The sequence below is a fragment of the Vicia villosa genome, linkage group LG5 (genome assembly GCF_029867415.1).
Source record: "Vicia villosa cultivar HV-30 ecotype Madison, WI linkage group LG5, Vvil1.0, whole genome shotgun sequence".
NCBI lineage: Eukaryota > Viridiplantae > Streptophyta > Magnoliopsida > Fabales > Fabaceae > Vicia > Vicia villosa.
The window spans coordinates 165,432,654-165,443,980 of NC_081184.1; the positions used below are offsets into that span (position 1 = coordinate 165,432,654).

The following is an 11,327-nucleotide window of genomic DNA, read 5'->3' on the forward strand; positions in this document are numbered from 1 at the left end:
AAGGGATATGCACTGACAGTGTAAAATATTTTTACACTTTCAATAAATCATAACAATCTATCCAATTAAAACACACTTTTAATTTAAAAAAACTAATATAACATAACAAATTTAAAAATCACTGTCAGTGCACTACCTTTAAACTCAATTCAAAGTTACAATAACACGAATACCAATTTCATGCAATTACAATGTGCAATGGATTGACATTTAATGTATCAAGATTAGTGGAGTTTGAATATATAAGAATTATTATTCCATAACTGTTAATAGTATGAAGAGATATTGTATAGCTATTTTATCACACATCAATATCAATACCGTACAATTATCTCTCTGAATGAATTTTTTCATCCACAAATAAAAAAATAATTCCTCGAAAAAATATGTTAAAAGTTTATGCATCTATATATATCTATTATAATAATATTTCTTTTACACAAAAAAATATTCTAATTCATATATTAAATATTTGTATATTTTTATTTCATAAAACTAAATATTTGTATATATGTATATTTCCACTTCTTACAATTAAATGCATGTATTACATACCATTCATTTTACTATGTTTATATATATTCCTAACATTTTAGTAATTGTAAATTGAAGTTACTAAAATTTTAAAAATTAATTCAACCGTTTCATCAATATTTAACGATTTATACTTTACAGTGATTTTTTTATTTATTTTATAATTCAATCCGTTTAAACTACATTATTTGATCAATTAAGAAAGCAACATATCAATATATATTTTAATGCAATTAAATACATTCAAAACAAAATCTGAGAATACAAAAACATCACTTTTATTTTTATTTTTAAGAGGATGATATTTATTGTAAAATTAATTGAGGAATAAATAATTGTACCCATCATAATTACAATATTAAAAATAATTTAATTTATTAATAAAATCAATATGATTAATTACTTTTTTCAAATAAAAAATGCAAGACATTTATGGTTTTCACTTGACTTACCATCAACACAATTAAACAATTCTACAACTCTATTACTTGAACATTTTGTTCATATAACCATGAGTAACTGTTTCCCATGTTTCTGACTACAGAAACATGTTTCAAGGTCACAGAAGGAATGAATGATTGCGTTAAATACTAATAATAAATATTTTTATCTCCGTCATCAACAATCCAAGATTTACTAAGTATTATGTATTAGCTCAATTACATAAAAAATAACAATAATAACTCAAACACGCGGTTCAGTCTACTAAGATCAAGAACACTTTACCTACAATGTATACGTTCAAAGCTAATTGGAAGTACCATAAGGATAGAACTATATACTACTCAAATCGAGATTTTTCTTCATAATTTCATAGACCCTGTAAGTAATGCTAGAAGCTGGCACAACTTTGAGTAGATTTGGAAAGAGTCCTTTGTAGCAACCTCTAAAGCCTTCATTCTGAAAAGTTCTGCAAAATGCATCAAACATCCCCCTGTATACACAAGTAGCTCCAAGGGTGCCAGAAATTGTTCTACATCCTAGTTATATTAGAGCACCAGGATCTAGAAAGAGATAAAAAAACTAATTCACTAATCAAAAGGAAAAAAATTTAATAGCAACGTTAATTTGTTATTAAACAAAATACTAATCAATAGGAAAAGCAATGCCATAATACACCTGTGAGTAGCAACATTATTATAATAATGTCAGGAAGTTTATCTATGAATGATTCAAAAAGTTAGGAACTATGCCAAACAAAATGTGTGGATTTTGTAGAAATTGATCAGCCTATCAATTTCATAGACCAACATAGATGCTTTCCCTAAGGATAAATGGATAGATTCCAACTCATTCACAACTCTGCTCAAAACCTAACTTTCAAGCAGTGAAATGAAAGTTAAAAACTATGGTATATTATAGATAAGAATTAGCCTTTAAGTTACCTTTAGATTGCACACAACTTTAACAGTCTGAACATCAATTAGTTTGAGAATGTTTCCAGTAGTAGTAGCTATAAACTTCTCATGAACAGGCTAAAATCTAACTTGTTTTCAACCTGCCTGCAATTCATTAACAACTACAAAGATTAAACAATAAGTTAATTTCTGAATGAATTTGTTGTTCAAGGTTAAAAAGATTATCCTACACAATAAGAGAGTACTATTATAAGCTAGTGAAACATTTTTCATCCATAATAAATTGGGTTTCAATCAATCTTCAATAGAGCAAAAAAAAACAATCATTATAAAAAGCAATATAGAAACAAAACTTTAAATAATAGAAAGGAAATATATCTAGCAACAAACAAAAGAAAAGTATGTTGCATTTGTTATTCCACTTTAAAGCTAAAGAAATATAGAAAGAAAACTCCCAAAAATCAATTTAAGAAAAGTTTGATCGTTTTCCTGACCGAGCTTGAAACTGAAACCCTCAACACAGTACTTTAACGTTTGCAAAAAATTAAAAAACCACAAACTTTCAAGCTTGAGAGAGAGAGAGGAAGAGAGGTTGATAGTGAGGAAGAGAGAGAAAGAGAAAGATGGTATTTTTATAGAGAAAAAGACTTAAGGGTTCAGTGATTTTGTGATGGGTGATGATGCAAAGAGAGACTAACGAAGAAACATTTGAAGTTCGTGGTGGTTTACCGGTGGTGTACAGTCATAGCGACACGAAAGAGATGGAAGAGAGATTTCTGGTTTGAAGAATGGGTTAATTTGAATGATAGTATTAAAGTAATTGATTTAAAGAGAGTATTTTGTTACTACAACTCTCAATGTGCCCTTTCAATTCTCAATACATTGAGGAGAGTAAAAGTTCATTGAGGGGAGACAAATTTCAATGATGCATTTGAATTTGAATATATTTTGCCTTTCCAATTTTTGCATTGTGTAATTAAACGTGTAAAAAAAATAATTCAAACCAATTAATATCTAATTGATTTATTTAATTTATGGAATTTAAAAAATATAAAATGCTACAAAAATTATTGGATTGCCACGTCAGCACTATTAATTACCAAATCAATATAAATCAAGTATTGTGTAAATAGTCTTTATTACCCTTACTATTAGATTAATTTAAACTTTTAATTAGATGGGTTATAGTGTAATTATCAGGTACTTTAGTTTTTATATATTTATAATAGATTATGTTATGTTATCAGACATTCTTATCGTACTTTGATTCTGCTTGGTAAATTAATAAGCCCCTCACATTTTATCATGAGTGGTCTTGTTTTAAAGAGACCAATTTCTGTGAGAAAATATTTTTAGGCACTGTTTTAAAATTATGTGATTTGATTGACGAACATATTATTTTAAAATTACTATAAATAAATAAATAAAATACCGTTTATAACTATTTATGTGATTGGAAGAAAGACACATTGTGTAAAAAGTTGTCAAATAGTATATCATGTGGTTTTTAATTTTAGTAGTTAAAATATATTAATATTTTAATATTATTTTTATACTAAAGTAGTTATGTATATTTTATGCTTAAAAACATTAAAACCAACATTAATATGAAAGAGGTAATGGGGAAACCTACCAAGCCATGTAGCAACATTCAAAATTGATTCGAGCTGGGGAATAAATTCATTTAGATGAATGATTTAAGAGGGATGACATGCAAGTTGACGGATGCTTTAGATGAGATGCGATATTTGTAAATATTGTAAGGTCTAAGTTGGTAAGGGAAGACAAAGCGAAAGGTATTGGAATAGAAATTGTATAACTTAAACTTTGATTCTTAAGTTTTACATAGCAGTTATTCTTACATGGACACGACTCTAAATCCACATTCTTTGGAACAGTCAATAAAAAAGAGTACTTTTTAAATTTATTTTAATTTTAATTTTGTTTTTAATTAGATTCATGGGGTGATTGAGATTATGAAGGAGAGAGAAAAATTAATATTTATTTTTTAATTAATTAAAATTCTTTGATTGGTTGTAATTTCTTAGATATGTGTCCACCTAAGAATTTTCCTTTACATAGTTGTTTCAATGAGATCGAGGTTATATAAGGGTGATATGAGCATTATCGACCTTTAAGACATTTGTTATTGTTAGAGGTATTATCTAAGTCCTAGTCTCGTACTGGTTATTGTTTGGATATTTGATTGGACTTGTCATAGTCAAAACAATAGAAATTTCTCTATGCATCCATTCTGCTTCTCACGGATCTTTGGTGAAAAATTTAAAACAATTCATATGTTTCAGATATGCATATCCGAAGTTACATTTTCTTAAGAAAAAATGTGACTTTGCATATACATCTACGAAGTCACATTTTTTTTTTTGGAAAAAAGATGCGTCATCTCTGAAGTCACCTTTTTTTTCGAGAAAAAGATTCGCATATGCATCTCCGAAGTCACATATGTTCAGAAAAAGATGAATTCGGATGTGCATATATGAAAATATGTCTGAGACACATTCATAACAACAATGCAACAAAGCATAAATTTATCATAAATAATCGAAATTCCATAGATAGTTCTACATAAATTTAATGTTACATATTGTTATAAATGGGTAGTTGAGAACGACGCAACATTTTGATAACATCTTCTCCCGATCATTGAAGTTTCACATCCAACTCGATCGGACCCTTCTAATAATATTGTTGAAAAGTTGTCCACATAATCTCTGAATCGTCGTCATTCTTGAGCTCAAATGGGATGAACTTTACTTTTCCTTCAGTGTCAAGTGAAGGTGAACGATACTGAAGCTTGACCACCTTCTGATTTTCTGGATATTGCAATAGAGAGTTCAGTGTCGGAGTCATCTCGGCGAACGGTGTGTCGTGTGAAAACCTAAATTGAAGCGGCATCGGATAACCACTATTGAAATAAACAAAAGCAAGGTGAGGGTAGGTTTTAGTCATTTCTGATTGTGACTTTATATGTTGATGAAAATCTATAGAGACCATATTTATAGAATTTTTGGAGTAATATGGACCCAAGAAATCTTATATTGCTATCAGTGCATATTTCAGATATGTAGTTCTGAAATAATCCCCGATGCTTTAAAATTTCGGATATGAACTTCCAAATTATGCAAAAATAGAATTAGCATGAAAATAGGATCATCATCAATCTGACTTAATAACATATAAAATAATTAAATCGGCAAGAATAAACATTGATTACATTAAATATAGATGTATTATATATGTATTGAATCACATTGGTTTTACATTCGTCGCGACAATACATATAAAAAATGATCCGGTAAATTCTAAAATGCACGGAATGAATCCTCACCGCTTAATTCTAAAATCGGAAAATTCTTCGACTTTCCCCTATTTGCTTCCCACTCTTGCTTCATCATTTCTTCGAACTCCACCATTCTTTCAAAGAAAGATCCGATCAAGTTTTTGCCGCTTTTGTATGATGCGCTGTCCACTAACATGCCATAGCCGGAATATGACACTCCGGTTTCAAAAAACTTTTACAAAGTGGCGCGATCTTAGATACCCGATACAAATGATGCACCCGGACGCGTCTATAGGTGGCCGACTATGAACTGGGAAAAATATCTCTGAAAATCCAAATCTTGTCAAATCGACACACACCCGATCATACGCACTTGCTATAAGATGACCTATCTCAGGGAAAGACATCCATTTTGAAACTGGTGCGTGACCTGTAAGTGATAGAATAAGGGCATCGTGAACTTTATCAAATTTGACTTTATTATCATAAAGTCGAGTGTAAATGTCCCTATGCGAAGTTAACTCCGAAATAAGTGTTCGGCGAATAAGAGTGTGATTCTCTTCTCCTTTACCGAGTAACACGGCAACGACCCAATACCCGCAATTACCATCGATCCCCACATCAACTATATTTTCAATGTGTTTATGCATAAATAGAGACATCTCATCAATGTAAACCATCAGTGGTTTTTTAATTGGAGGTGTGATAGGTGGTTTAGAAATGTGCGCTCTCTAATTAGCACTACATTCAGATTTTGGTGTAGGTGAATCCGGGAACAAAGAATCAACAACTTCAAGGTAAGAAGGAGTCTGCTTAGTCGATGTGTCATCTTGGTTACTCTTCACCTTTTTAGGCGCTCCCTTAGTTTTAACCGGTTGCGAAGGAGGTTTCAAATCGGTTGTTTCCAGAAAAGTGATTTTTCTCAATTGTTCTTTTATGTGAAATTTCATGGTATCATCCGCTTTAGAAAATCTATCCATCATCACTTCTAACTCGGTTGAGATGGTTACGTTGAATGTACCCTCCTTCGCCGATTCGTAGTCATCAAATCGAAGTCTTTTCCAATGATCAAAGACTTCATCCATGCGTATCGAGGAATTCAAATTCATCTTTTTAGAAATTAGACAAACACTTGGAAGCCCGTACGATTTTATAATTGTACACCCACACTTCCAACTATCCGGACCCGTCGTATCCGCCCGCTTCGCTTCATGAAAAATAAAATTCAATCCCGCCCGGGATATGTTGAAAATCAATAGCGAGTAGAGAATGTTGCCCTTATACCGCTGTTCCGCCACAGTCTTGCTTCGACCAAACGTCATCTGAATTTCATTATGTTGATTTTGGAGCATTTGATTCACCGTATCCCATTCCCTAAAAAATCTCCCTTGCTATCACCCAATCATTTCTTCAACGCCGCATGTGCAGATTTTAGCTCTGTTGGTTGTTGTTCAACCCAAATGTCTAAGTTGGTCCGTCCAAGCGCATACAACTTTCTCTTTCATCTTTTCAAGGATAGTAGATTCAACGTATTTCACAAAATCAGGATATCCAACACACAATGTCCTGAATTATACCACATTCTCGGTATACAACTCTTCAGAACATGAATTTAACATATCCGTCCATGCACCCATTATCTTCTCGACCATAAAACCTAGTTTGATGATGTGTCCATCTTCATCATTTTTTTATTTGGTGCCAACTGTGGGTTTGAGCTTAGATCTCACATTTTTTGTTATATGATACCGACAAAGTAACGCGGTTGATATCGGAAATATGGTACCAACCATATTCATAAGGGCATTATCTCAGTCGGTAACAATGACACTAGGCATATTGTCTGGATCAACTAACAAAGTCTTACATATTCCCAATGCCGATGTAACATTATCTTCTTTCTCACATTCCAAAAAGTGAATCCAACAGAAAATGTACTGTCCGTAGAGGTCACACATATAATTTCTAGAAGAGGAAGCCTATACTTGTTAGTCTTGCCCGTCAAAATCAATTATAAGAACGGTTGGAAATGTGTTGAACAAGTGGATACTTTCAAGACGAGTCCAAAATATGTCACGAACAGTTCCCAGAAGATCTGTACCTTGAAACGTATTGGTTATCGTCCAAAAGTTTCCAAAGTTGTTGCATTTTTGACCTCAGACCTTTTTTCGCGATGTTCTGTTTTTAACGTTCATTGTGTATCTGTTTGATATTTGAAACACTTTCTGGTCTTTTTTGTTTCAAATCTGCAAGTATGTTTTTCGGCGCAAATTTGATTATGGATAGTTCGGAAATAGATTCCTTCTCTTCGGGATTTAGCGGACACACAATTGGATATGTGTGTATCTTGGTGTCCAATGCATGATTATGAAGTTTGCAGACGATATTAAAACGCCGCAAACCATATATCCTACAAGATACGTGCAACTTAAACGGACACACATTTTCTAGATCCCGTGTCATTATGTTTTAACTTCTGAATTTTTGGAACATATTTCTGAACCTCCCGTATTTCATCACAACAAATGTTTGTATTCTATTAGTGCCATTGTCGAACCTTGCAATTACAACGCCAAATCCAAGTTTACTAGCTTCAATCCGGATCCACTCAAAAAAATGTTGACGAGAAGTGAAAGTCATTTCATTTGTAAATTGTTGTTGAACATCTATCGCTATGACAATCGTTTTAACATCATCATTCACCTCTTTAGGCTTAGCATCTTCGTTGACCACATCTGGAACTTCTACAACATCTCTGGCAATATTGTCGAGGTGCACCATACCTAACATGTGCGTAAAATATACATTCTGTCAAAATTTTTTTTTGCTGTAACATATATGTTTTCAAATATGCACATCCGAATAAGTTTGGTGGGTTTTGGAAGTGCATATCCGAAGTGATACAGGTTTCTTCTCCAACAAATCAGCACCAATATCGACAAATCAACAAATCAACCACTTGAAACTTGGTTTGGAGACGAAAAATGGATTGTAAATGGTTGAGGTTTTGGAGAGGGTTTTGGTTTTTGAGTGAAAGAAAATGAATGAAATAGTGAAGGTGGGAGGGTTTTTTCAGATATGCATTTCCGAAAAACCTCTAACATTTTAAATCCAACGTTTAAATAAAAAAACGTTTGAAGAATGGTTTTTTCGGATATGCATATCCGAAACATTTTTAAAATGTAAAAAGGGTGCGTTCGGATATGCATATCTGAAGGGTATTTTGGGATTTTCAGTTGTGTTTTCACCCTATATGGGTGCACAGAGAAATTCTCCAAAACAATTATTCCCAACAAGTCTTTGTCAACCCAACATTGATGGGATAGTGTTTTGGTATATGCCAAGGCCCAAAATGCTTTGGTCTCACCCAATATGAGATCCATACAAGAGCCTAAGCTAAGGACCGTGAAATTTGAATATTACGGAATACTTATGTCACCCATATGACGACATACATATGTTGTCACTTCTTTAGAGCACTTATCCATAGAAATGTTTCTAGTACCGTAAAACCTAAGATGGAATTCCAATAGGAAGAGACATAATCAAAGAAACTATAAGGAGAAGAACAATCAAATTGTACTTAGAAAGATCATCTGAAAATTTTCCTCCAGCACAACTGTCTAAAATAGAAGTTTTAAAAAAAAAATCATAGAACCTTATTATAAAAGGATAAGAAAGATGCCACATCAATAAACATATTATTTTAATCCTGACCATCTTTTACTTTAGTACGTCACTAACCTGAGCATCAAAGTGTTTGCAGTTACCTTCGCCGTTGGACCAGAGTATTTAAACATCACAACCATTAGTAGAATTCTCTATCAATTCTAGTTCGCTCCCTCATTTTCAAAAGATATAAATCTTTCCTAGACCATTTTGTATCATTTACGGGAAACTGACTTCAACATTTCCACCACTTCACTTAACAAACATATTTGATGGTGAATAAGGGAATGGAGATAACAACAACAATATCGATGATCGATAATATAGACCATTTTGTATTATATATGTTTTATATCGAGTACATATTTTATTTGATTTGTCTCAGATTCACAATTTTATTATCTGGACACATGTCATGTCAAATGTTCCAACAATCTGCGAGACATCTGTCTCAGATTGTTACTTGGTGAGCTAGATAAATTTAAGTATATCTTGTCCTTTTAAGATTTGTTTCTTTTGCTGTTATATCATATATGTAAGTGTGCTAGCTTGAGTTTGGATTTGGAAAAGATTTTATTTTAGCAAGATTGCATGTAAAATGTTTAATTTGCATCAGTCAAGGATCTCAATCTTCCTAATAAGGATTTTATTGATCATGTGGATTTTTGGAGAATGTGATATGAAACAAATACACCAAGAATAATCAAGAGATTTAGTTTTATTAGTAATCAATAAAGATTGAAAATCATCATTATTAAAGATTGATCTCATAATTTTTAGAAGTCCAAACGAATTTATGATAGTCTTTTGGAGTCTCATGTCTAACATTAATGATAGAGGAACATACATTTTTTATGCAAATACTCATACTATTCCAATGGAGAAATGATATGCCATCACATCCATCCATGGAGAATAAGAATGAAAAAATTGATGAAGTTTTTACCAAGGTGAGTAAGATAGAATGAAAATTTTGACCTCGTTAATGATGGTGAGTGCAAAATAGTTGTCATGATAAAAATAAGAACAAATGTATGAAAGGAAATTAAGTAGGATAGGACATTGTGTTGATGTATACTACAAGGTCCAAATCAAAGAAATATAAAGATCTAGGAAAGTGACATTGCTTGCAACTATGGGATGTATTAAGTTTGAATAACTCTTACTCGACTTAGACTAAAGTAAAAAATTGTCACTCACTGCGGTAAATAAAACATCCAATATTATGAGTTCGACAAACAGAGGCGGTGTTCCAACTTGATGATGGATCATTGCAAGAGATTATGTGAGAATAAAGAAGAAGTCCACATTCAGGTGGATATATTTATATTTAAGCAAGATATCCTAAAGATGGAGATGGAAGAACATATAGTGGCCTCACTGATACTAGGCATGTCATTTATCCTACAGGCAGGATGTAGAAAGCAATATGTTGGAACTTATTTGAAAAGGATGGAAGGATATCAAATTCCCAGAGAATAAAAGGCAATAATGGAAGGGCATTAGTCATGCTAAATTGATAATTGAAGTAAGCGTCAAGGATGTATTTAAAGAATGTCAGGAACCAATCTTATGGTTATTGTTAGATTGCAAACATTGAGACGTTCCTTCCACTTCTATTTATTGAATAAATAATATATTCTTAAAATATATTTAAAAGTTAATTTTTTTTAAGACAACGTGCAATTGGAGTGTTGAATATATTTTTCAACTAGTAACAAATCCGTACGTTCGCACGGATTCTGGTACGGGACGCGCATTTGTTTCAGATATATATTTTTTAATAAAAAATATCTGATATTATTCGTAAAAAAATAATAATTGAATGTATAATTAATAAAAAATATTTTGATCAGTAACTTCATGTCCCGTTAATAATTAATATTTTGATCAATAACTTCATGTCCCGTTAATAATCAATATTTTGATCAATAACTTCATGTTCTCGTATACAAATATTAGTTTGATCAATAACTTCATGTCCTCACCTTAAAAAATATTTTGATCAGTAACTTCAAGTCCCGTTAATAATCAATATTTTGATCAATAACTTCATGTCCCGTTAATAATTAATATTTTGATCAATAACCTCATGCTCCCTTGAACAAAAGTTTTAGTAAAACATAATCTTATTTTTGCATCACATTTTATACACTAAAACTAACTTAAAAAATATTACAAATTGTAAAATTGATCTACGTTTTAAGTTCATTCACAAAATTATTGGCCTTAAAATCACTTACTACCAAATTCATTAAATGACTATTATGATAGTGAATGATAAAAAATTTAAAAATAATCATTAATTGTAGAAGGTAAAGTAAACCGTTTTAAGTATTAAAATCAATCTTTTAATTATTCCCCTCATAAATTGTAGAAGGTAAAGTAAAAGAAGTATTTGAGTATGGGTTTAGAAAAAGTTGTATAGGAAAGGTAAATGAAAGATATAATATCCTTTTATATAA

The 11,327-nt window shown here is 31.5% G+C and overlaps 1 protein-coding gene and 1 long non-coding RNA gene across 3 annotated transcripts; both read right to left on the reverse strand.

The window, feature by feature from the left end:
• Positions 1-981: 981 nt before the first annotated feature.
• LOC131608097 (uncharacterized) lies at positions 982-2,783 on the reverse strand. Of its 2 annotated transcripts, none has more exons than XR_009285497.1 (3): positions 2,622-2,783; positions 1,920-2,053; positions 982-1,538 (listed from the first exon to the last, which is right to left on the reverse strand). It is a non-coding gene; the product is annotated as an uncharacterized LOC131608097 (long non-coding RNA). The 2 variants fall into 2 exon arrangements; XR_009285496.1 differs by having other exon boundaries at positions 1,920-2,036; positions 2,622-2,782.
• A 4,594-nt stretch (positions 2,784-7,377) lies between these two features.
• On the reverse strand, positions 7,378-7,983 carry LOC131605944 (uncharacterized). The gene is made up of 2 exons (XM_058878232.1): positions 7,697-7,983; positions 7,378-7,603 (listed from the first exon to the last, which is right to left on the reverse strand). The coding sequence occupies exons 1-2, from the start codon at positions 7,981-7,983 to the stop codon at positions 7,378-7,380; spliced, it is 513 nt and encodes a 170-aa protein (XP_058734215.1).
• Between the last annotated feature and the right edge of the window lie 3,344 nt (positions 7,984-11,327).